This window comes from Grampus griseus (assembly GCF_964374135.1).
Source record: "Grampus griseus genome assembly, chromosome: 5".
Taxonomy (NCBI): domain Eukaryota; kingdom Metazoa; phylum Chordata; class Mammalia; order Artiodactyla; family Delphinidae; genus Grampus; species Grampus griseus.
The window spans coordinates 48942748-48970718 of NC_138998.1; the positions used below are offsets into that span (position 1 = coordinate 48942748).

Sequence of the window (27971 nt, forward strand, 5' to 3'; positions counted from 1 at the left end):
CCAATGCATGGAGTAAAGAGTCTCTTCAACACTGATCACGCAGACGGCAGAATGCTGGGGGTGATGGAAGTTGTGACTGGAGTGCGATGGGAAGCACGGTCAGTACCTGCCTTACTTTCACACGTTCACAAATATACGGATTTGAAGGAGAACTAACACCACGATACATAGTATTTAGGACAAACTTCAAAGACCACAACTGACCATGGTATTACTCATCAGCTGAACCAGTATTCATAAATCTCCTTTGCTTCTGGACTGGAAAGGAATGGTCAAACAACGAGCTTTTTGTCTGGACGCCACTATTTTTGTTTTGGGTTTTGTTGGCAGCCTTGTTGTTGTTTTTGCCTCCCTATTTTGTGTTTTTCCTTATCCCCTACCAACACTCCAACACTGGTTTCTTGGACATACCTTAAATTTAGAACATATTCACTCAGATGATTAACTGTAGTCATTAGTCTTGTTCAAGCAAGTCTTGTCCTGAGCAACGGGTAAGCTGGAGACCCAAGGAAGAGGGCAGCCTCCGCTCTTCATCAGGCATCTGCTCATCCCACCCCATCCCCAACCTGCTGCAGACCATTCAGGCTGGTGCCCAGCACCTCCTCCTTTCAGCACTCACAGACGGGCAGATCCGTATGGGGAGGGGAGCAGCCTGGGTGCTTAGCTTCCGTGATAGGTTTCTTCAGGGAATGAAAGGTTTTGAAAGTTCTGAAGGATCTCTCAACGTGGGTAAGTGGGTACAAAATTGTAGAACCAAAAGTACTAAACATTTAGGTGACAAAACATTCCTCTTCTGCTCAAATCATCAGAAGGGTTAGCTGGGGGAAATCAGAATCTGCTTAATTTGAAACTCCATTTAAGAGAATATACAATCAACTCTGCCTCCATCCAAACAAAAAGACTCATTGTCTTTGGTTTTCACTAACTTTCACTCTTTTGACACATAAAGAGAAAGAATGAGGTGAATACAGGTCAAACTTCTCATTGAAGCAGCTGACAATAGCCTTTAGAGGCATTGCTGGAGTTCTTGGGTCATGGGTGCTACCTACTTAAAATCTGCAGAAAAGAAAAAAAAAAAAAAAAAAAAACAGTGACCAGTGTGATCCTTAATAGAAACAGAAATCGAGAGTCTCTACAGAGAGATTCCCAACCTGCATTCACGATAAATGATTCAACAAATAGTTTGTATCTTGATACTGTTGCCAGATCACTCTCTACTACATTACCCAGAAATTCTGTCCTTTTATCCTCTGTTTCCCTGTCTCTCCCCATCCTCAAGCCCAAACACACAAACCTAGGCCCCTACAAGGGGGGAAAACACAAAGGTAAAGAGTAAGCGATCTACCACAATGCCACACCAGGCTACAGCTAACCGGAGAGAAAAGCACAGATTATGCACTGGCAAATATTTGCATGGTCTCCAGAGCAGTAAGTTTCATCCATTTGCTCACAAAAGTACACGACTGCAGCTGAGAGAATAAATCAATTCCATTCAACAAACATTTATCAAGCTCCGGTCTGATTGCAGAGTCTTTTGGAGGAAAAATCACGCACCTGGATATTGGAGCTGATTTTTGAAGACGTCTAGAAATATGCTATTCCTGCCCCCTCCCACCAAAAACAAGTCATGAGAAAGAAGCAACCACCTCCCTCAGATGACCAGCACAGCAGCATTTTACATTGTAAAATGTAACAAGCCCAAGTTCCTCTTTGTAGATGGAAAAGAATTCCCTTCTTATCTTTCTGGGGAAATAGCAATTTTGCTTGTTGTATAAAAACATAGTGTAAGAAACCCAGTGATTAATTACCCAACCGTCAATCACCTTTCAGTATTTTGGATATAAAGATTAGACCAACTATATAGTGAAACAAGTTATGTCATCACTGCTTTATATTATATATTCAGACTTATCAGGGATCCACTTGAAATGAATTCTAAACATGCAATGCAAGAGCAGGGCAAAACCAATCCCTGCCAAACACCTAGGGGGATTCTCTATCCCCTGCTCCCGCCCCAGATTTCCTTCTGGGGAACTTGTGTGTGGAGCTGAGAGAATTTAGGCTATGTGACCACGAGTCAGGCTCTATAGCCTACTTGTTGACCTCAGGAAAGTCATTTATAAACCGAGACCTAACTTCTTCAACTTTAAAACACGGATAATCATATCCCTTCTATCTCACTTGTGAGGATACTGTGAAGGTCAAATAGAATAATGAAATGAAGGTTTTATAAAAATTGTTATAATCATCAATATTGATGTTCAATTCCACAGTCCTGGAGACAGGAGAGCAAAAGAAAAACCTAAGAAAACCCACCTCTGTTCCCAGAAGTGTGTAACAGGGTCTTTACAAGTTTAAACAGCCTGTAGCCATTTAGCCACAGGGACAGTTTTCGATCATGTCCATGAAACCAGTGTCAAAAAGAAGGCAAAACAGTTTTTTTCTTATCCTATTTTTTTTCTGTTATAATGCATGGTAGGTGGACACTGTTTTGATGTAACTTATCAGTATTTAGCAGCTGTTGGCTAGTATTAAATATTATATTGAGGGTCAGTCTCCTTGATGTATATGTTTCAACAGTTGAGATTAAGCAAAAATGACACATATTCCACTGAGATAGGGCATTCCAAGCTCAGCGAAACATGAAAGTGGTAGCCTTTTTTTTAAAGTTGATACTTTTAACCATCTACTCTGTATCGGCGCTAGAGAAAAAGTAATGTTCCGGAACTCAAGGAGCTCTGAGTTTAGAGTGGAAACAGCCAGACAGAACATTACAAAACAGTGAGGGCAGGATGATGAGGAGAGGTCAGCAAGTGTCCCAGGGTGCAGAGAAGGAGGGCTGCCGCTGAGCCAAGGGTTAAGGCTGTCGGGTAGGTGGCACGGATAAACAGAAACTGCTAGCACTGTGATAGCACTGCGCAGGCGTGAGTCAGGATCCGCCCAACACAAGGCTGGACGGGGAGATAGAGGTCGCGTCCTGAGGAATCTGGGCCTGGGGACCTCATCTGCTCTGTGGACGGATGCAGGAGGGGTGTTCAGGGGAGTGGCGCACTGGAGAAAGGACAGCTGCACCGGGGACACCCTGACCACCTCCTTCCAGAACATTCTGCTGTCGTATGAAATACTGGAGTTTCATATGGAAGAAAACAAAATTTACTTACTAAAAGAGAAAACAGGTGCTACATTTAAAGGTAAAGGGGAATCTCATTATAAAAGTGTGATAAAAATAATCACAGCCCAGTTTAATAGAGAAAACATTAACAACACGGTGTGAGGATTCATAGAAGATGTTGGCACATTGATTGACCTCTACCTCTACTTCTACCTCCACCTGAGAAGGATCATTTTATTTAGACACAAACAGGCTAAAAAAGTCAAGGGCTTCAGCCGGTTTCAGCTTCCTGGAACAAGATGCTGCTCTGCAGGTGCTGGGCAGTCAGTCACCTGGAGGATAAAGCAGCCAGTGAGTCATCCTGAGGAACACAGACACACGGACACGCAGAGGTGCAGGACCCTTCCGGCCTTGTTGGAGAGGAGGTGTTACAAGAAACTCTCCAGGAAACCATCACTTCTACAATTAAGTTTACTGGGAATACTTTTTAAAAGGAAGACCAGAGGCTGGGGGAAAGAGGGGGAGTGGGCAGTAGGGAATTACTGTTTACTGAGTACAGAGTTTCAGTTTGGGATGGTGAAAAAGTTCTAGATTTGAATAGTGGCGATGGTTGCACAACAATGTGAATGTACTTAATGCTACTGAACAATATTTTATGGCATGGATATTTTAGCACAATAAGAGAGGGTGGGGGAAGGAGAGAGGGAGAGAGAAGGAATGAGGCAAAACTAAAAAGTACTAAGATTTCTAGCAAATTCAACTGAGAGCCTCCTACTGCGTTCCTGAACGTGATGCACAGGACAAAACTGAATTTCTCAAGAAATACTCTGAAGAAAAGCATCATCTGGAACATGCTAGTGGCCTGCCAAAGACTATATGTCCCAACCGGCTATATTATGTAATCATGGGCAAGTTTTCTAAAACAATAGAGCACCTTCCCCCTAAAGGAGACTGAGCTCTTCACATAATTTAGTTCATAACTCTTCTCTGCAGTCTAGAAAGATGATCTCGTTATTATCATTATTATTATGGTAGCTATTTTGCATTTATTAAGAGTTCTTGGTGAGCCAGCTGCTATCCTCTCTTCCTTTGTCGTACATGGGAACAAAACACACAGCAGTTCTGTGCATGGCCTGGGAAAGTAAGCAACAGGACCAAAATCAGAAGCAATGCCCAAGGCCACAGCACTCGACAGAAGAGGCTGTAGTCTGCCCGATTTGGAGGCCCGGGCAAGGCTTCCCTCCCCCATTCCAGATTCTCACCACCGAGCAGGGCTCCTACTTAATAGAGAACGCATACTTGCTTGCCAAAGAGTAGATACTTATTTTTGCATTTGCAAAATATCCAAGTGGACTTAATAAAATTATATTTGAGGTTAAACCACAAAGATAAGAAATTTAATCCAGGGCCCCAATTAATTATTCTTTTTAAGAGAGTCTCAAATGTTTCCCATGTCTAAAAGAGTTACAACTGTGCATGGCCCTAAATTCTGTGCCCGTAATCCTGACCGAGTTTCATTTCACAGGTTACCAAAAAAGCCCAAATAATAATTACATAGTAACTATTGATTGTTTAATTACTTGAGACTGCCTTATAATCACCAAATCATGAAGGGTGTTACGAGATCTATAAACGACACATCACCAGGGTGCTGTGCACCAAGTTATTTGGTAATTCACTGATATGAGATGGAAGGGAAGAATTTTGAACTAAAGTAATCTAAACACTTCTAAGGAAAGGTGGCACACATGTGCCAAGCTGATAATAGATGTTTATTCTAAAGGCTGATGTTGAATAAATGAACAAACAAGGTAAACAAAACCCCAGGATAGAGATAAGAGTGGAAGAGACTCCTCCCCAAAGGCAAAGACACCAAAAAGATCCTGTAAGCTACCTGAGAGGCAATACTTTAGCCCAGTGGATCTCAATTCTGGCTTTGCATTAGAAGCATCTGGGAAGTGCTGGAAACTAGCTTTACACAGTCCTACACCAGACCTACTAGAACCAGATCTCTAGAGAAGGGTCCAGATATGTTTAGTTTTTCAAAGCTATCCAGATGATTTCCATAAACAGTGAGGGCTGAGAAACACTAGTAGCAAAAAGAAATCCTACAAAGTCCCCTGTGGCAAGTTTTAGTAGCAACTCCGGAGGTCTGGCCACCCAGCGGAGAAAGTGACCTTCCTTTTGAATATGGCACACAGGCTCACAAAGGTCTTCCCTCTGTGCTTACAAGGCAGCCATCTAATTCATTACACCCAACGGTCACAGCATGAGGTGACATCGTCTTGAGCCAAAGTAGATGCAAAGAACATGGGGATTTATGAAAAGCTCATCAAGCCAAACCATTTCAAGGGTAAATGATTCTACTTATGGGGCAGGAGTAAAATTGTTACCTATAATTCTGGCCAACTGCAATGAAAGTACCTTCTGAGACTAAATAATAATAACTAAATAATCCTAAAGTCTTAGCTACAGTCAAATGAACCTATGACTAAGAACAATGCTTTGCATGTGCTACAGCATCTTAGAGACATGTCTATTTGATGTCAAAAATCACAATTTCTGTGCTCCTAGAAAAATAGTGCTTGGGTATTTTTGGCAGGTACAACTTTTTTTAATTGAATGAAACCAACTAGTACCCTTGGGCTATATCAATTTTAGTAGATAATCTGTTACTATAAACAGTATGAAAATTATTTTTAAAGGTGATCGACATACTAGACCTGGCCCAAGAGCCTGGTTTATAGGGAAACAGGAAAGATAGACCTGCAGCCATGTTTTATGTAAAATGCCCCTGATGCAAAGGATGATACAGAGGCTGCAGCAATGGGGAGATGGACACTCAGCTACGGTACCTGGACATAAGCCATCCTGATTTTCTGTGTTCTATGGAATAGTTCCAAGAGGCATTAAAAGCAGTTACTTGCGTAGGGAGAGGAGAGGGGAGATTCCACATTTAAATAAATTGGGAAAATATTGGGTAGAACAAAGTACTATAAATGCTAATATTCAAGAGTAAGGGATGGTTAGGAGCACTATGAAACCTCTTTAGTCACTCTGTTCTTTTTTCACAGAGCTGATCTTGGGGTTCCACTGAACACACTTTGAGAAATGTGACTGTCTAGCTAACAAATGTCAGTGAGGCAAAGGCAAAGCCAGAGAGACCTCCACTCAATCCAATGACCCTGTTTGCCCGAAGATCACAAAACAGAAGGGGTGCAAGAATGAATCTGTAGCTGGGGTCAGGCCACCCAGAGGGGACTTTCATGTACTTGGTAACACACAGTTTAATGGGCACAAGGAGGAAGAGAGAAAGGTCGACTCAGGATTAAGCTTCCCTAGTCCCTGTATACAGGACTCTGCCACCTACCTTGTAATAAAATAAAAGACAATAGCAATAATCAAACCTTAAGTGGACATGGCAGTTTAAATTTAACAAAGTACTTTCACAGTCCTTAATTCATTTCAATCTCACAGTAACCTGATGGGATATATCAGGAAAGGTTTTTTTTGTTTTGTTTTGTTTTGTTTTGCGGTACACAGGCCTCTCACTGCTGTGGTCTCTCGCGTAGCGGAGCACAGGCTCCGGACGTGCAGGCTCAGCGGCCATGGCTCACGGGCCCAGCCACTCCACGGCATGTGGGATCTTCCCGGACCAGGGCACGAACCCGTGTCCCCTGCATCGGCAGGCGGACTCTCAACCACTGCGCCACCAGGGAAGCCCAGGAAAGGCATTTTTATCCTCATTTTACAGATGAGAAAACCTGAAGCTCTAAATGGTGATATGGCAAGCTCAAAGCTACGGCAAGTTAGAGGTGGAGCCAAACCCATAAAGACAGAACCTCAGTTCCTAAGTGAGGTCCTTACTACCCCACTCTCCTTACGAATCTCATAAAAAGGGCTCTCTACTTAGATCTTGCACAATCTTAAGGGGAAGAACTGTCGATTCTCCCCCCAGATTTGTAAAATATATAATTATTTAAAAATCACTCTCACCTCAGTAAAATCCCAGAGTGCTACACCCAATTCTTCTTACGTCCTCTAATAATCTACTTCTTCTTACAAATTATTGAGAAATTGGCTTTCTTTAAACAAAGACCAACTATAGTATCTGAATGGCAATTATATCATCCAATGCCATAAAGAAGAATTAAGAATTGGATTTAATATAAATAATGCAATTCTGAACATACCTAAAAAAACCAAGAACTCAAAGGTAGAACGTGAAGCACAAAGATGTGTGTGTTTCTGACCTCATCTTCTATGAATGCTTCTTGCACATCAGAAACTCTTCTGCAAAACCAAGACCAAGGAAAGAGCTGGTAAGCTAGGCTCCCCCTGGCGCATGTGTTTGGGAAGAAGAAAAGGTTGCTGAGTGCCTACTATGTGTCAGGCACTGGGCTGAGGGATTCCACACACATTACACTTTAGTTTTCATAACAACCCTACACTGTACTATTACTAACAGTACTGTCACTCAGAGAGCAAGTTGGCCATCTTCACAAAACTAGAATGAGGCAGAAACAGACCGGACACCAGCTCAGTCCTGCTCCTAAGTCCTTTCCATTACACTCCTTTCCACTTATGAAAATGTTAAATTATACCCCAACATATGCACGTGCCGAGGCCTCTAAGCTTTTTCCAAATCCCCTTCCCACAATTCATTCAGGTCCCCACTCTGACTCATATTGCTCTGTATTCTACGCTCCCACTGTCTCTGTTTGCACATCAATTTTAAGAGTTTTTGCTATTTTCTCTTACGCTTAGAGAAGTGGTCCTCAGCTGCAGAGAACTTTGCCCCTCAGGAGACAGCTGGCAATGTCTGGAGACATTTCTGATTGTCAGGACTTTGGGGTGCACTGGCATCTCATGGGTGGAGGCCAAGGACGCTGCTAAACATCCTACAGTGCACAGGACAGCACCTCCACAACAAAGAGCTATCTGACCCCAATGTTTCTCAACCCAGTGCCAAGGCTGAGAAACCCCGCCTTGAAGGGATAATGTGGTTTAATAAATGTGCTTTAGTTTCCTCCCCTATAAAATCATGAGGAGTAACTAAGACACCATATAGGAGAAGCTTTAGCACACAGTAAGCATTGTAACTAAACATTAAGTAATTAGTTAATCTGACTGCACACTTTTTAGAGTAGGAACGACCTTGGTTGGCTCTGTCTTCTTCCCACACAAAGCACAGGGCTTTTGTCACGGGCACTCAACAAATGTGAAATAATGTATTCTTTATATTTGAATTTTTGTTTAAAAAACAAATGCCACTATTATTTAAGAAACACAACATTCTCCCATACTCACTCCTTACCAAACAAGAAGTGAATGGTATAATTCATGATTCATTAGAACAGAATATGAAAAGCTACATTGCATCCTGAGTATGTCATAGAATCACCTCCATAACAAGACTATCAATAAACCTACTATTAAAATGTTTTGTCTCACTTCAACAGAAAATTTATTAAGAGATCACAATATATAGATTTAAGGAAATCTCATGCAACAGGCTCAGATTCTTCTGTCTATGCCAGGTCAGTTTTTGACCGTATCAATTGTCAGGTCTTGAGTTGAATTACTCAGAAACCACCTTAAACTGTAATCACGAGCATGTCAAATAAAAACAGCAAAAGTCAAATCTCAGAATGAGTATGTCAGAACTGGCTGGCATCACATCTCAGGTCCAGATCTTTGCGCGTTTTTACTTTTCTCAGTTTATGCGTGTTAGAGTCGGCACAAAAACTCTACAGTAAATGATTACAAAAAACATTAGGATTAACATTCACTCAAGTGGCCCTACAACAGGATAATCTACAATCATTTTTGCAGAGTTTCTGGAGGTGTGGCCCCAGGGCCCTGAACATCAGAAGAAACCCATACACTTATTAGAAGTGCAGATTCCTGGACCCCAGCCAGACCTACTGAATCAAAATTTGAGAGGTTAGGCCTGGAAATCTACATTTTTCATCATTTCTCAAATATCTGTTTTGCATAGTAAACTCTGAGAACCTCTTCCAGGAGGGTGAACCCCAGAAAATTGATTTGCCTCATTTGTAAATTTCCAGCATGGATCTTTCTTCTACAGACTATCAATAATTAATTTAACATAAAATCCACACCCCTACCCTAAAAAACAGGGAGAGAATTCTGTTGATGACTTTTGTCCAAATATGCACATCTGAAGTCAGCAGACTGACATTTTATGGGAAATGCTGAAAAAACTGGGAATGAATATAAATAGAATTATCAAGGAACACAGAGCTCAATTCTGGGCCACACACAGGTCACCATCTACTATGTACCAGATGGAGGATACAGTGATGGCTAGACGGACTAGGTCCCTACCCTTATTTTTTCCTTATTATGCATTTAAATTGTTTAATATATACATAAACAAAGAAGTAAACAATTTCGGAGAGTGGCAATGCCATGAAGACAAAAAAACAAGTTGACAGAGAAAGTCATTGGGAGGAGGGAGGCAGTGGCAGTGGCTGGCTCTATTAGATACAAGGATGAAAAGTGGTTTCCTTGAGCAGGTAACATTTGAGCTGGGACCTGAAGGAGAGAAAGCTAGTCATGAGAGGGTTGAGGGGCAAGTGCTCTAGACAGAAGAAACTATTACTAGAAAGACCCTGAGGTGAGAAAAAGGTTCACATGAAATTATTATTGAAATTAAATCAGAAATCAGATAATACACACAAAATGTTTCATGACATAGAAAACTATTTTAAAGTATAAAGGATTATTTTAATTAATATGTTAGAATCGTTTCAGGGCAGAAGCCAGGATAATGAAGGACCTCAAGTCTAAGTCATACGAAGAATTAATTCAGCAACTGTGGCTACATTGCCTGGAGATGAGGAGACACAAGTATGTGTTTGGGGGAAGAAGGGAGAAGTCTTCTTCAAATATCTGAAGGACTATGTTCTTATGGAAGAAGATCACATTTATTTTTTTAAATAGCTCTGAGGGAGTGAAAGGAGCTTGAACTGGTAAACATTTTAGGAAGGGAGAATCTTGGCTCAACATGATAATGAACATTCAAAGGGAACTGCAGGCAAATGGAATGACTGGGAGGTAATGAATCCCACACAGGTGGAGGTGATCAAGGATGGGCTGAACAGACGCTGGCAGAGGCATGATTGGGCTAGATGATCTATAAGGACCTATGAAACCCTTTGAAAACACACACACACACAACACACTCAGTCACAGTGTTCTCTCTCAACAAGTACTATAACCACCAACATGGCCTCTTTACTTCATACTTTACAACTTAGAGGAGGTTTTAAGAGAAACCTGAGAGATACTGAAGAATCCACCATATTCCCAATTCACGTTGTCACCCCAGAACAAAGTACATTTCCATCTCTGCAATAACCAATATACAGTTCCAAAGGGCAAATTAAGAAACAGGATGGACTAACATTCATTCTTGAAATCTGTGGCTAAGATTTAATGGTGTTTTAGCAATAAACATTAAACAATTATTTGGACCTATTAAAATAATTACTCTATTTTAACAAAAATGTGTCTGGATTCCATTAGGTCCCAATAAGTGGCATGCCAATGCATAGCCAAAGCCTTTAGCAAACGGGTATGTGGCCTTTGGTTGGTTCATTTTTTTCATGGGAGCCATAGGCCCAAGAAGATGATTTCCTCATAAAAACCCTGACAGAGCCTCTTTACTCTTCATTATTTATGCAATCTGTCTAGAAAATAAAGCAAAAAACAGATACTGAACTACCACTTGACTACCTGGGACCAAAATGATAAACAAATCTAACCTCCCAAGGAGAGACAGACCAAGCTAGACTTGGGAGTAAGGCTAGAAGCAACTTTGAAAAGCTAAATGTTGTTAATGACCTTTATATAAAATATGTTTCCACATCTAGATTTAAGTGGCTTATGTGAAGATATACTTCAAGAAATACTCTCTTAATATCTACATATACTTTTTGTGTATTGAATTAAGTCTACTTCTTAAAAACTACTTGTAAATAAAATTATATTATGACTCTCTTAGGACAGCTTATTAAAAGAAACTTATAAGAATCTTTCCAGAAAAGAAAGGCTACATCTGTATAATTGTACATAAAATTATACCTCATTTTATGAAATCCAGGAACAACAAAAGCCAGGGTTACAAAAAATTAAAATCAAAGATTTAATATTTAATGTAAAGAAAGTATTTATCACAGGCTTTTTTGGTATAGAAATCTGTTCCTAGGGCTTAAAAATTTATATTTATGTTTACACTATTTTAGAAATATACCTATTCCATAAAAGTTAAATATAACCTATAATGTGGACAATCACTTCCTAAATTATTTCTCTTTCGGTTCACGTGTATTTGAGTTCAGGTTTTGCAGTTTATTAAGCTTTAATCCTTCAGGGCTCAGAGTAACAGCAGGACTGGATTAGTGACCCAGAAAACCCAGGTGTCTCTGTTCTTGAGGGGGTGCCACCTAATATCATCTGGGTCGTCTAGAAACCAAACCCTTAACTGGGCACGGAGGATTCATCCTTCAGGTAAATCATTCCAAGTCCCCAAAACATTTATAGCAAACACTCTCACTTGACTAATGCGCAGAAAAGCTGCTGTACCACAAAACAATACATAGGGCTGGTAAAAGAAACCAAGCCTCCTGTCCCAAAGTCCAATGTTATCACCATGGCCATCTTTGCAGTCTCCCCTCAGCTTGAGAGAAGCCAAATTTCTGTATCAACCTCTAAGAGAAGGGCACCCTTTAGAACAATAGTGTTAACAACGTAGTTGGTGAATTTCTTTCCTCTCTGAAGATCTGAGACCTCCTGCGACTTGTTTCCTTTTCTTTTTTTTTTTCAAGTAACAAGAAATTAGGGCTAATTTTGGATTTTCCAAACATTCTCATCCTTAATTGAGAATCCTTATCTCTTTGTTATCCTCCCTTGCAAGAGTGTATACAGTCCACCTCTTGGATTAGTGGACAAGGCTGTGAATCATCTCCCAGATGTGTATTCTACAGGTGGGAAGCACAGGACAATGGAATGGCACTATAAAACCAACAGCATTATACAGAGTTGCTTCTCCAAATTGACAGCGAATCAGAAGTAATTCTCTACCTAAATCAGGGCTTAATTCATAAGCTCACATTAATTCACAAGTTCAATCCAACTTCTCAAAATGCAATAGCACAATCTTCCAACCTGATTATCTTCACTGAAAGTATTTAAAAGCATTTGCTGAGACACCTTTCTTTCTTGTGTCAGACAGGATCAGTGTCAAGTGAACAGCTGGAGTAGACTACATTCTGTCTAATTGCAGGGGGTTGACATTTTAGGAAATATCATTTCTTGCAAGAGAGAAATTTCCCCCTGGAGTGGACACCAAAGGGTACCTCCTGGTAAATAAAGGCTTAAGTATTTATATATATATATATACACACACACATATACTTTTGACATTCTGTAGAATCGGAAATATTACAATCTGGATGACTTCTACAATAATTTTAATCAACTAAGAGAAGTTTAGGACTCAAAGAAGTAATTTTTTAAAAATAGAACAACAAGAGAGAATTTGTAGTGAAAATGCCATCCCATATCACTACCACGCTGGAAAGTGACGGATATTTCCCTTGAAATAATCATGCGGAAACAGTTGGTTTGTTTTGAAGGCATTTATTTCAATAGCTCATTCACTAAAACCCCCTGAGCTTTAGTCCAAAAAGTTAATTTCCATTTTCTTTTGATAATCAGGAGAATCAACCCACTTTTCTAAACAATCACTTTTTCAGATCATTTTCTGGGAGAAAATATGTTTTAAAAGCATGTTTGGAGTGAATTTGTAAGTAAAAATTTAGTAAAAAGGAGAGAAGAACTTTTCATTCCTCAGCTCAATCTCAGCTCAAGTTTAACTTTTAAGTATTTCCTATCTTGTAAGAGTCGTTGCTGCCATTAGGCCTTTCTTTGTGAGGTGGCCAGTTTTCTCCTAGCATTGTTCACTAAATTCATTTAACTCATGCCCTAGGCCAGTAACAAATCTACTTTTCCAGCTGTGATACTTTAATAGCTTAAATTTCTAAAGTAAATAGCATCCTTCGCGCCTTTGAAAACCAGTTCTGGCAGTGATTAATGTAAAGAAACGAAACATTTAAAGAGCTTCATATATGCACCATCAGAATGCATGTGTCAGCTATAAGCTCTATAATATATAATGAAGGAAATGCCCAAATCCCAGAATCCGGTTTAGGCAGTGGGACTACAGATACATTTAAAAAGATGGAGAGTCAATTAACAAGTATATTATCTCATTTTAAATCTGTTATGAGACATGTATGAGTGAGAACAGACAGCACTGCTATTCAGTATTCATGAACCGAAATCACACATAAGCCATGTTCAAGCTCAAGGAACTTACCTTATACACTTGTCCGTAGGTTCCATTGCCAACAAGTTCCACCAATTCAAAGATCCCTGCAGGGTCCTGAAAGAAAATAAACAATAAAAAGTCAAAACGATATTCTAGCCGTTGTCTTCATCAAAAGCAAATACGCATTTAAAATAAGCAAATAAATAACAACTTTAGCTTTGGGGGGGGGCTCTCATATGTTAATATTAAACAGCATTAAAATTTAATTCAGCTGTGGCTATGAGATGAGTCAAAATCTATTTGTTTCTATTTTACATTTCTATGAGATGTGTTTAAATCAGACAAAAGGAAACAAGACTTCGTTGAAACAATTTTAAAAAAGAATTAATGCATTTCTCACTGTCAAATGGAAATACACTTGTAGGTACCTTGGGCTAAACTGAAAGGCTCACCAAAGATTCTTCTGTTTGACATTTCTGAGCTGCTCATTGTGTTGAACACTGGCAGTTCAGAAAGGAGTGCTCCCGTGTTGTGGGGCAATCTTCCCTGCAGAAGTCAACAGTTTCCAAGAGAAAATGGAATCAACCTAACTTCCTCTCTCAGAAAGTATTTCTCTGGATTCATCTCCCCTCTCGACAATGCTGCCTCTGCTAAATACACTTTTGCGGCCTGGCCTCCAGTTCCTGCAGGACCTGGAGAGTCCCGGGCAGGATCTAGAGTGCAAACGAAACTGGAGAACTATCCAAGTTCTTAGCACCGAACAGGTGTCTGCTAACCCTCAGAGTCAGCTGTGTTAGAGCGCTCAATAAATAGCCAATAATCGTGGATATTATTACCGAATTACCATCCCCAAAAGTCGAAAAGAAAAATCAAAGCCTATAAGATTCAACTCAGAGACAGAAAGTGCCTTTGGCCTCCTCTGATTCCTAACTGGACAGAAATGATTTCTTTAAAGGCCTAGCTCACGAATTACAAACATCCATGTCCACAGAGGCCGGGCAAGTAACGGAAAAGAGTGAGGGGGCCGCAGGGGCCTGTGACAAACTGAGGAAGTCACGTCCCCTTTGGGGGGCAGGGGGGCCAGCTGGAACCAATCGTTGTCATGTCAACCTATGAGCACAGTCTTGCCAGGTCTGAAGATTTTTTTGAAGAAAAACTGAACATTTTGTTTCATGTGAGATCTCGTTTTTAAATGTTAGGCACGAACTCACTTTAAAAAAAACTCTGGGGGACAAATGAAAAAAACGTCAGCCTCTGGCCTAAAAAGCATTTCCCCTCTCCAGTCAACAGGTTTACAGAGCACTGCCATATGGTGTGACGGTGACTGAGAAGCAGGCGGGGGAAAGCCTTGATTTTAGCTTCAGACAGGCCTGGCCTGGGCCGAGCCCCAGCTCTGCCTTGTCTGGCGGCGTGATCCCAGATCTCTCCCCTGGGAGAGCTACTCAGTCTCCACGCAGATAAAACGGGGAGGACATCTACCCAGCAGAGCTCTGGGGAAGATTAAGTGAGGGCCTAGCACCACACCTGCACGTAGTCAGCAAACCTAATATCTGACAGGAATCATTTTTAAGCTGAGGAATCCCACACCTCTAGTAGCATTTAAAGGGAGAGGGGCTGCTATTCACAGGGAAGGGGACAAATGAGTTGGAGGTGACAAGTTAGAGCTCTTTAAAGTGACAGTCTTCAGCAAATCAGGCCCAAGAATAGCCCTTTGTGTTGTGTCTTCAAAGATCTCACATAGAAAACAAATTAAAAAAGAAAAAAATAGGACAAAACAGCAACAGCTGAAGCACTTAGTCACTCACAAAGACTGCAATTAGCATTATCCATTGTTATAAAGACAGGAAGGCAAGAAACCCCACTCCAGACTCATGTCCCGACAGATGGAGAAGTCCAGAAGTTCCAGCTATGCCCCACCTGGTCAGGGAGCTGTGGACATCGTCCCAGATGGAACCATGAGACAGGAAAACATGGGAAAAGGACCTAGAGCTCTGCAGACGGAGACCCCAGAGCTAAAAGTCACTGCCAAGGCCACCTGGGAGGTGCCTCAAGATGGGAAAGAAAAATCGTGTTTGTTAAACTACTAGGCCATTAGAGCAGCAGGTTTTATTATGAATGGGATTAGAAGGAAATGAGGAAAAGGGGGAGAAGTGGCCCACAAATGGTAGCAGCTGCTGTTTGTTTCTAAGCTGTGCTTCCCAGTAGTTTGTTTGCGCAGTGGTGTTTCTGCAACAAATTTCAAGAGAGGTCCTACATTTGCTTGAAATATCTCAATTGTGTGTTGTTTTCTTTTTTTTAAATATTTATTTATTTATCTTTGGCTGCATTGGGTTTCGTTGCTGCTCTTGTTTGTAATGGTCTGTTCTCAGTTTGTCCTGGTTGTTCCCTCTCAGGCACTGACACTGCTGAGCATCGCCACTCTTGGTGAAATCCACCCCCTCCTTTCTCTTCCGTCATCCAGTCTCTCAGAGAGATTTTTCTTTCTCCTGCCCATACCTTTAAGGTTGGCTGAGCCCAAGGTTCCATGCTCCTGTTGTCCACTAAGTGCTAAGGATTTTATCTCCAGAAGTCCACCATATCCGTCTACTCAACCCTCTTCATACAACAGCCCTCACCATCTCTTGCTGGGACTGTTTATTTCAATCAATTCTCTCGTCCTTTCAAGCTATCCTTCACACAAATCTTTCTAAAATAGACATTTCTAAACACAACACACCACGCTTTAAAATCCTACACAAGGTGGTTCAAATTGAAAGTCAAGGTCCTGTCATTCTTAGGCCCAGCTTTCATTCCCAGCTTCGTGTTCCATCATTTTGTGCTACATCCAACCACTTCAAACCTCAGTTCCCTGACACATCACACTTAGCCATGTCTCTCTGCCTCGGTTCATACTGTCTGCCTGCCACGATTATTCCTTCTACTATTCTCTATGAGGCAAAGCCCATCCTTGAAGGTCCACTGTGACACCTCCTCTGTGAAGCCTGTCTCAAACTAGTGCCTCCGCCTCTCTGCCCCCATAGCACGTTGTGCGTGGCTCCATGATAACCGCTCTCACACAGTGAGGTCCCCTCTTCCATTTCTCTCTCTTGATGAATTGCAAATGTCCTGAGAGCAAGCACGGAGCATAGTTATCTTAGTGTTTCCAGCACTTAGCATGGTGTCCAACACACAACTGCTAGACATAACTATTTACTCAATAAGGTTGATGTCCCACAATGCTCCACAATATAAGTAGAGGAAGTCGCAACAAAGGGGATCAGAATGTAGAGCCACAGGTCTAACAAGCTTACGTCATTTCTTTTCCATCTAGACAGAGCTGTCCCAGCCACCGCCCCTTCCTCACTCCCCTGACCCGGCCCCCAACTGCACAAAACGGTCACATGCATAAGCTCCTATGGTCTTCCCAGCTCTAAAGAAAATTCCTAAGGGCCATTGTTGTAAGCTGTGCCTCCGGTACGTGGAGAAGACAGGCTGTCAGGATGCGGCCACGTGCAATGCAACAAGGAGAAGACACTGTGCCTAATGATCATGTTCCAAAGACAGGAAGGGTAAGAGAAAAGAATCAGCTTAATCCTCCCTCTCATGTTTGCTTAGAGGCTCGTCGTAAAGCCGGGATGGGCAGCATGGAAGAAGGCTACATACACCAAGGAGAAATGAGCAAATCATTGACATTTACCAAAGTCAGGAATCCCTGTTGGCTACACATGCCTTTATTCAGATCTTAACCTTTGCTGAGAGGCTGAAAAGAACATTTAATTCTATGGTAGAGCAGGTTACATTATTTCATAATGAAATATAACGACATATCAAAAGACATGCTGTTGCATGAAAGAAAATGTAACTTTTCAGCAAGTTACTGATGAAGGCAAATTGGATTAGTCATAATAATAAAAATCACAATAATCACTAACATTTCATGAGCACTTATGTGCTAGGTACTATTCTAAGCACTTTCCATGGAGAGATTATTTAATTATCGCAACTCTATCAAGTGGTTGCTGTCCTCGTCTTTGTTTTACAGAGGAGGAAACGGAGGTTCAGAGAAAGTAAGAACCAAGTCGAGGTCACACCAACAATGGGTGGCTGAGCCAGGATGGGTCAGACTGCAAACCCCAGGCCCTTAAGCACTCATCACCCCATCAGCTTCACGGAATCAGAATTCCCGGCCCTTGATTTTCCACTTGCTAGCTCTCCAGCCTTGGGCAAGTTTCAAAACCGCCCTGAGTCTCAGTTTCTCCGTCTCTAAAAAGGGAACAATAGTATGTCCCAGGCAGGGTTACTGTGAAGACTGTGAAAGTGTGTAGACTAGCTCAGGGCCTGATACTTAATAGGACTTCAATAAATATTAACCTCTTTCCTTCCTTTTCTTTTTCCCTTTGAAAAAAGAATTCATTTAATACACAAGGAATATGCTGCAGAAAAATTCAGGGTGTGTTTCAAATATTTTCAACTCATAAAGCCAGTAAAAGAACACCGATTGTTTATTAACCAAGATCGCCACGTGCTTAACACACAGAATCAGATACTTATGGACAAACAAGTGTCTCTTTAGAAATCAGTGAGACATTTGGAAAGACGTGTTAACTTTTCGGGGCTCCTGGGATGCTGGAATAAATTCTCTCGTCTATCAGCTGATGAAATTCAGGTGGCATTGGCAGGCTCAAGTCTGACTTCTCAGCAGGGTGGAGTGATTTAAGATCTAGGAGTTAATATTCCCAGTCACTGAGTTATACTTTAATTCTTCCAGGTCCCCTGAATGACACTGGATTTATCGGAATACTAAATAACATCTCTGGACTAAATCCCAAAGACTGGAAAAGCCAAACCTAAACCTATAACTAGGATGACTACTTCCTTAGCATCATAAACGATGATACATACCCTTCCCAGCCCTTTCCCCCTTCTCTGAAAATGAAATCAAGAGAGAAACTGGGAGCTTGTACAGACTCTAGACAACCCTTCTCCCAAACTCCTCTTCTTCAAGACATGGCCGTTCTGTGTCAGACCTTTCACTTGAGGTCGCCAGTTCTGCGTCAGGGTGAAATAAACCCTCGCAGAATACGGACGGCTGATACGGCTCCCAGAATGACTGCCTACCCCGCAGATTCCCTACTGACATCTGCTAGAAGACTGTGCTTACTCCAAACTCACGGGCCTTAAAAAGACCAAAATGTTATTTCTCTTAGAACCATATTTAGCAGCTGATTTGTTCGGTTTCAGCCCTAACTGACAAGCATATGCTTACAAAAGCAAAACAGGACAAAGAAAACAGGAACAGTAGGAGAACTTTCCATATTTATCTTGAGCCTTCAGGCTTTTCAATACCATCGTTATTCCAAAGCAAGTAGAGCACTGGGAACCATCGTGCTGACTCAACACAACACCCCCAATTCTAGTCCGTGCTGCACTCACAGCCAGGCCAGGTCCCTCGAAGCATTTTTCACTGACCTTCCCTCCTAACGTGAGGGTCTGAGGAGCGAAAGGTCTTGCCTTGCACAATGGGGTATATTCAGTCCCTGGGCGCTACCGGCACCCTCCCACGCACCTACTGTCTGGGGTGGAAGCAGGCGGTACACTGGCCCTGCCTCCTGGTGTTTCCAGGCTGATGAAGGAATAGACATAAGCAGATAACTACACATACACAGTCATTAAATTACAATGACAAGCGACATGCAGGAAAAATTAAAAGTGCTCCAAGGGCTTCCCTGGTGGTGCAGTGGTTGAGAGTCCACCTGCCGATGCAGGGGACACGGGTTCGTGCCCCGGTCCGGGAAGATCCCACATGCCGCAGAGCGGCTGGGCCCGTGAGCCATGGCCGCTGAGCCTGCGCGTCCGGAGCCTGTGCTCCGCAACGGGAGAGGCCACAACAGTGAGAGGTCCGCGTACCGCAAAAAAAAAAAAAAAAAAGTGCTCCGAGAGCATATTCCTGGGAGATCTACAAAACAGCACAGATTTCTCTTCATTAACATACTGCCCAAGCCATGCCTCTCAAATGGGACAGATAATTCAAGTAAAAAATACATACAAAAATAACATAAAGCTAAAACACTGGTTGCTGAATTTTCTCACTTGATCATCTATATACATTAAGCTCTGCAGAGCTATCAGAGGATTGGTGCAAAAATGTTAGATTTCACGTCGGGATTCTGCTCCTTGCTAGTGTGATTTGACCTCTCATATTCTGATTTCCCCATCTGTAAAATGGGAGAGTCCCGCTTGGCCTGCGGTGTTTGCAAGGCTGTATCCCACACAAGCTGGGCACCTCCCCAATGCCACATGTCCTTGGTTGTCCTCTGGGAAGGGCGGTGCTAAGTGCAGGCTGACTCCAGGATGCCCACTGCCCCTTACGGCTGTGCTTGGCTAGACAGTATTGGCATCCTTTTACCGATACTAACTCTGGCAGGTTCTGGACATGGTCCCAGCCAAACCTCAAGGGACACGGCCCTCAATGCTGGTAGCTGCTAGCCCTCGGGTGAGGGGGACCGGAGCCTCCCCGCTTCCTGTTCGGGTCCCAGTTCCACCGGCTACTCATACTCAGCAGCCAGCGGCCGTGGACCAGCTTCCCCATGCCTGCCACGGCTCACCTGCTCCACTCGGGACGCTGCATCTCCCGCCTGTCCTCAAGAAGCAGCCTCTAGAATGAGATCTGAAACCTGGCTCTTCAGATTAATAGGGGTGAGACCTTAAGCTGTAATGATCATTATCACTGTCTCTGGGATAGACAATGGCCTAAATGCTTTATAGACGTTTTCATATTTAATCTTCATAGCGACTGTGGGAAGTAGATATTACTAACCCCAATTTCCAGATGATGAAACAAAAGCTTCAAGGAATTAACGTGCTCAAGGTTAAATAGTATGTGGTAGAAACAGCAGCCAAGGCCAGACTGCAAAGTGAGGAAAAACATATATCCCAGGAGGATTGTTCGCAGGATCAGAAACAACATATATAAAGCATTTAGCTTTATGCACAGTAGTGCTTAACAAAAAAAGCTACTGCTATTATCGCCCTTGCTGCTGGTATCATTAAAAGTTGCCCAAGATGACAGCACTGTCAGTAGTAGAGGCAGAATTCAAATCCAGATTATTTTTAATCCAAGCCCATCACTATTTCTCACTTCCCTACAAATGGCCAATGCTGAAATTAACTTGGGGCTGTGGGGTTGATGAAGGCCTTGCAGTTTAACCATGGAGCCAGAGAAGGGCCAGTAACCTCAAACCAGGCAGACAACCAGGCAAGTGGCTGGGGACCCGGAAGTAAAATGTATCACAGCTGCTCAATGCCCCTCCTTCCCATCAGAGCCTGGAGTCCCAGACACGGAGACCAAGTGGGCGCTGAGATTTCCATCCAAAGCTTCCGTTTCTTTTTTTCTTACTTTGCCATCAGCTAGGATGAACACTGAGTACTTTAAGTTAACCAATCAATTGGCAGTGAGAAGCAGTAAACCATAGTAGTTAAGACCACAGACTACAGCCAGAAAGCCTGACTCTGGTCCCAGCTTTCCCCTTTACTAGCTGTGACCTTGAACAGATTATTTAATCTCTCTGTGCCTCAGTTTCCTCAACTGTAAAAGAGTGATAATAGTAGTACTTACTTCCAAGGATTACTACAACATAATTAATATATAGAAAACATTTAAAGCAATGTCTGGCATAATGTAAGTACTCAAAAGTGTTTGTTTATAATTCCTTATCATAGAATGCAAATTCTAAGAAGGAAAGACATACTGGTTTGGTTCACTGCAGTGCCCCCACTACTTAGATCAGTGACTAGGACATTATAGACCTAATAAATATAGACTTAATATAAATATATAATATAGACCTAATAAATTATAGACTTAATAAATAGCTGCTAGATGAATCATGTCCCCACTGGTGTCACCAGTTCCACCACCAAAAGCCACCTTACGATAAGATCTCTGACATCTGGAGCAGGGATTTCTGAGATTGTATCAGTAAAATCCCTCTCCTCATTTTTTTACAGAAGAACAAAGTGAGGCACAGGCAAGTCCTACATACTCATAAAATCATAGGTTTTTCCAACAAGAAGAGTTTAGGTGGCGTGTCCAAGGTCTCAACTAGTTAGTAGCAGATTAAGTTCAAGACCCCAAGTCCTTTGACTTTTAGTCTTTCTCTGTGTTCAGTAAAATCCTTTGATAAACCAAAGTAATCACTCACTGTCTTTCAAACAGCGGACCTAGAAGGGAAGAGAGCAGGAACTGGCGCTGGGGGGAGGGAGAATGTAGGCACCAGTATTCAGGTGTAAATTCCAGGTACTTGTGTTGAGAAGTGAATTTATTTCACACCCAGAAACGATGTAACAAGATTTATCACACAACGCCAAGTTGATATCATTGAAACAATGAATTTACTAGGTCACAAGTACATATCAGCATAGATGAATGGGATTTTTCAAAATATACTTTTCTCAGTTCACAGACCTTGTATATTCACACTCATATTTAGCTTAGTTCCAAATGACAGTTGTCCCTTGAACGATGCAGGGGTTAGGGGTGCTGAAAATCTTCATATGACTTTACAGTTGGCCCTGTGTAGCCACAGTTCTGCATCCGTGGATTCAACCAGCCACGGATGGTGTAGTAATGTAGTAGGTATTCATTGAAAAGAATCTGCTTATAAGTGGACCTGTACAGTTAAAACCCAGGTTGTTCAAGGATCAACTGATTTCCTTACAAGAGAAAACAACGAATTCTACATAATTGTTGATGGTTGTTTGCTGGCTTATATCAGAAAAATGGGCATGCATAATTAGGAACATAAAATTAAAAAGAGGACTTCCCTGGTGGCACAGTGGTTAAGAATCCGCCTGCCAATGCAGGCGACACGGGTTCGAGCCCTGGTCCGGGAAGATCCCACATACCGCGGAGCAACTCAGCCCATGCGCCACAACTACTGAGCCTGCACTCTAGAGCCCGCGCGCCACAACTACTGAGCCCACGTGCCACAACTACTGAAGCCTGCGTGCCTAGAGGCCGTGCTCCACAACAAGAGAAGCCACCGCAATGAGAAGCCCGCGCACCGCAACAAAGAGTAGCCCCCGCTCACTGCAACTAGAGAAAAGCCCGCACGCAGCAACAAAGACCCAACGCAGCCAAAAATAAATAAATAAATAAATTTTTTTAAAAAATTAAAAAGAGAGCTGAGAAAGGCTTATAATGTAACTTGGAAATTTATTCTGATTTGGGTACTGTAATCCTTTGTCAACTCTTGGGATTCCCAGCCAGCCCGTCTCACCCTTCCTGACCTGGAGTCCCTGAGCTGTGGCCACAAACCTGCCTGTGCACATGCGGAACAAACAGAACCCACCACTCTCTTCAGGGAAAATTTCCAACACAACTGCAGTCAGGGAAAGGCACATAACTTCATGAAGCATCCGGAGAGAATTCTCCAGGATACTAGGTCACATGGCAGATTTTGGACAAGGAAGGGATCTCCACCTTCCAGGACTTGCCTCAACTCTCCCATAGTCTGTTCCAGCTCAAACATTTAAGTTGCTTTAAAGGTCAATATGTACATAAAGGCCTCCCACCCCGGCCCCTTCCTTCCCACCATCAGGTTGTCTCAGAGATTATACAGCTGTTTGGGGAAATGTATCATACAGTTTACAGATATGCAAAGATGGGATCTCTCTAGGCCTGTCAGGACAAGGTAACTTTCCGGCATTTCCAGCAACACGAGGTCGAAATGATGGGAACCAGACTAGCAAAGATTTTGGCATTTTGCCTTTTCAATGATGCTTAGATGAAGAAAAAAGAGAGCAATTGCAGCAGATGGACTTTAAAGACAAGAACTGATTACCTAAATAATTAAGTAAGAAAGATTAGGAAAGCATCCAAGGTTCCATTTTGGAAAAAGGAGCCTTAACCCTTCCCCCGAAGGTACTCATTTACCGCCTGCTTCCAACAGACCAACAGCACACATTTGCTTGAAAGCATTTTCAGCCTTTCTCCCCACACCTATAAGCAACCGTGTAGCGGACAACAGGCCCTCTCTGTGGGATGAGGAGGTTAGTATTGGCTGGCTGGATCCCCTATGACTCTCACTTCCAGAGAGGGGCAGCACGGCTAAGAGCCACGGAGAAACAGCCAAGAGCCCATCAACATCAGCCTGGGGCAGGGGCCTGTCATCTGGAAGACAGCAGTGGGAGCCCATCCCAGTGCATCACTTGGTGTCGCCACTAATGGCACAGATGGCTGGTTAACAACAACCCTTATACAGATTGTTTTTGACAAGGCTTCACTGGCATCTGGTCTATTTTTTTTCTTCAAGGCTTTTGTCCCTATGACTAGGCTAGCACTAAGGATATACAAGTTTGTTTGTTTTACAGGGTGGATACTTTTTTGAATGGGGGCTTTAGACCATCTTTTCAAGGGTCTAAATAGTTTTGCAAATCCAAGAAGCTCAAACTAAACTTCTCTGTGTCCCTCCAGACTTCCAAAGGCGATGAATTTCCATTGTCAAAGAGGTTTGGGAACACCGAGTTTAAAAGGTTAGCAATTTAGCTCTTTCTTTATTGCAGGGCCTCTCAGAGCCTTTAATGTATTAACAGGCCCTGGAAATCTCCAAGAGAGGGCCAAGCTTTCCACATTCCCAAACCTGTCTGGCTGTAGAACACTTTTTAAGGGACCCTTCTGTCTCTCTAAGCACTGGTGTTCTGTGGAGCACAGGTTAGAAAATGATAGGGTACACAGCAATCTTTCCCTTCTCATTCATGCTTAAGCAAAGCTTCCATCTTAAGTTACTAGAGCAGGAAGTGCCCAGTGCCACCCAATGTCCATTCTCCCTTTGGTCCTTAGTAACAAAAAACTCCCAATTTTATTTGGGAGACAAAGCACCCAGTTCAAAAACTACATGCCCTAGCTTCCTTGAAGCTAGGGGTGAATATGTGACTAAGTTCTGGTCAGTGATGAGTAAGCAGAATTATTGTGTGGGACTTTCAGAAGGGTTGCTCAAATGGAGCTGACTTAGCTGAGAGAAGCACTCTTTTGTCCTCCAACCTCCTCCTTCCAGCTCCCTGGAATGTAGATGTGATGGCTGGAGCCCTGCAGCCATTTCTGACCCTGAGGTGAATTTACAAATGGAAGCCTCACGCTAGGTTGTTATGGCAGAACAATAAAATGATTCTAAGTCTCTGATGGCCATGGAACTACCGTACCACCACTGGACTGCCTATATCTGGACTTCTTTAAATTGAGAGAGAAATAAACGTATATCTTCCTAAACTCGCTAATATTTAGGGTTTTCTGTCCAATACAGCTGAATTCTAATTCATTTACTTTGAAGTTTACTGTTCAGATATTTTTATTTATTTGTGTTAAACTAACAGTACTTCTTTAAAGTACTCTTCTTCATCAACCTTTGCTTTGGTAGAGCTTGCAGATATTAGAGTTGTTCAACAGATATTCCTCTTCTCCTTCCACTGGCACACTACAGGATGGCACTTCCTCACCCATCTTTACGTTGGGTGTGGCCACATGATTTGCTTTGGCCAACGCAATGTGAGCGTAAGTGATGTGCCACTTTCAGAGGGAATATCTGATTGTTAGTGTGAGATATTTTGATAACTATGGAAGCATATGTGGACATGACGCCTCCTCTAGTCTGTATCCTTGGGTAGCTGATGAACAGAGTCTCTCCTGACGGGCTCTGGATATGTGGCATGGTCAAGAAATAAACTTTAGTTGTATTAAGTCTCTAAGATTATTTGTTATCACAGCACGTCTTAGCCTGTTCTGACTGACAGAAATGACCCAAATACGGTGATAATAATAATCTCACTGTATAATGTTTTACGATTTCTGAAACAATATCTCAGAAGAATCACTTTTTACTAGGTATCACCTATACCACAGACATTGTACAGAGCATTTTGCAAAAATTATTTTATTTGATCTCTGCATTGATCCTGTAAGGTAGATTGTTCACAAGAGAGAAAACTGAGGCTAAGAGAGTAACCTACATAAGATCAATGTCCAATGCCAAAACGCACATTCTCCCCACTGTCTCCAACCTGCAACATCTGAAGGCAGCCCTGGAAACAATGAAAACCCTTGCAAAGCTGACTGGTGACACAGGAATCCTTGGAACCCTTTGTTACTAAGGAGGGTGGGGGAAACCGAATTGAAAAATGGAGTTTGCGCTCTTGTGGCTGACCACATTCTGTATGGACTAAACCAGGGCATGCTGGGGCTTGCAGTCCTAGTACCACACGGAGAACAGCAGAACTACAAGTCCTCTGATGCTCATTTGAGTGCCTTTAAACTCAAAACCTGCTTTTTGAGCCACTGTCAAGGTAACCTAGCAGCTGAGAATAACTAATTGGGCAACATTCTCTGACTGCTGGCATGAACAGTTATAATCTCAGCATCACCGTGGCAACCTGACTGGTTATTCACACAAAGAAAAACCGGTCTCCATTCAGACCAGGATTGCATTTTTATCTATATTCTACTTTTCCCATTACAAGTTGCTACCAAAGGAACAATGCTTCTTTTAAGAAGAATGTTTATTACTGGTCTGTGGAAAAACAGCATTTTCATAGCCTAGAAAAATTTGGAAAGAGGGGAAAAAGTAATATATCCTTTATTGCCCCCGGCAAAGAGATTTTATTAAATGGCTCTATACAAACAATAGTAAAGGCCACCGTGGAGTAAGTGACCTGTAAGTGGCCACAGAATTCTATGGAGATGTCAACAGCATATTATGGGCAGTGGATTACTAACAACTAGATCACATTAAATTGACCAGGGCCCATCTCCTGAGTACGTACAATGTCCTATTGTAGACCCCTCCCCCAAAACCCAGTGGCTCCCCTGGCCTATTCTATTTCACCATCCAACCCCAGGCTGTATCTTTAAAGCACAGGCAGGCTGTCTCCATGCATCAGCTATAGCCAACTGCTCACCAGGCCCAGAAGATGCTCTTACGTTCTGTGTTCTTGTTCTTGCTGTCAAGAAAGTCCTTGTTCCCATTTCTGTCAAAGTCTTACTAGTCCTTTGAGGTCCAACTCAAGTCATATTTCACACCTAAGACCCTCCCAACATTGCATTAGTGTAAACTCCACATTAAACTGCGTCCCCAAAGCGGCCTGAAATGTGTCTGTCTTACTGCCCTGGAAGGCAACTCTTCAGGGAGCAAGGTCTATGTCTTCATTATCTCTGATCTCCCAAGATGTTTAACAGTGATGCCTGACACATCAGTAGTGTGACATGGGAGCATGAGTAGTAATTTGTGTACCAACCGATCAGGGTTTGAGTGGGGCTTTGCCACTTCCTGGTGTGTAATCTTTGAAAAATTACTTAATCTCTTTCAGCCACAGTTTCTTCACCTAGCGACCAGATGCTACTCAAAGTGTGGTCCATGACCAGCAGGGTCCGCAGCACCTGGGAGGGGTTAGAAATACAGAATCTTGGGCTCTGCCCAGAACTACTGAATCAAAATTAACATTTTAATGAGATCCCAGGTGATTCGAGTGAAGACTGATGTTACAAAAGTACTGATCAAAACCTATTTAGCAGAATTATGGTGAGAATGAGGGAAAGTTTGTGGAAAATACCCAGCAAGAAGCATGATACCTAACAGATCCTCACTAAATGAGGAAACTATTACTAACGATAAGAGTATACTAATGTTTAATAATATACTAATAATTCCCTAATATAAAATGGAATGAAAATTGAGTTGTCTGGTGTTATGGAAGATTCAGATATCATGACATGAGCTTCCTTTAAGGAGCGTGTCTAATTAGTAATAACAGAGGAAAACAAATGCAATATAAATGAAGAGAAATGAAAGGACTGTGGTTTAGAAGATCATAGTTTTGAACCTGACTTCAACATTTACAGTTTTTTCGGACATTGACCAAATCCACTGAAATTCTCTAGTTCTTGGTTTTTTCTCCTATAAAGTAGAAATAAGAATACCATTTCCCTGCCTGCCTTTCAGGGTTGTACTAAAGTTGAAATGAAACACAAGCATGAAAGAATTTTGCCAGGGTGAAGTTGGGTTGTTATCCATTAGCACAAAAATAAAACATGCCCATCACAAATTTTCCACTCCTGAACCCACGCTCAAGGGTGGCCATCCTTGAAGGACAAAACTGCATATTAGGGCCACTACAAAATAATGTTCAGCGTATTCCATTTTATAGGATTTGAGGATGCAGTTTTAATGGAAGGAATGAGGAGAGAGATAAAGGGGGCAGCTGGCTCTGCCTGCTCAGGCAGTGGTCATGGTAAGGTACCTAAGCTGAGGGTACCTACGGCTTGGAAAATGCTGAGGAAGGCATGGGAGGGGCTGCCAGCATGAGCCGTAGGAGAAGAAATTCATAGCAGACCTGGGGCTTTCTCAGCTCCAGAGCTTAGGAAAGAACAGTTAAGGGAGTCCTGAGGATTCCAGTTTGCCGGGCAGGTCTACTGGGGCAGAAGCCTGAGAATGAAGGGTACTGTGGGGTCTGAGGAATAAGGAGGCAGCATTT

The 27971-nt window shown here is 42.3% G+C and overlaps 1 protein-coding gene across 8 annotated transcripts in view; it reads right to left on the minus strand.

Annotated features, from left to right (window-relative positions):
- Nucleotides 1-27971, minus strand: part of TNIK (TRAF2 and NCK interacting kinase) — a 412271-nt gene that overhangs the window by 306412 nt on the left and 77888 nt on the right. For all 8 annotated transcript variants that reach the window (XM_082655678.1, XM_082655677.1, XM_082655674.1 and 5 more), the window contains exon 2: nt 13521-13586. In XM_082655678.1, coding sequence (XP_082511804.1) covers nt 13521-13586 — 66 coding nt within the window. The remainder of the gene's footprint in view (nt 1-13520; nt 13587-27971) is intronic.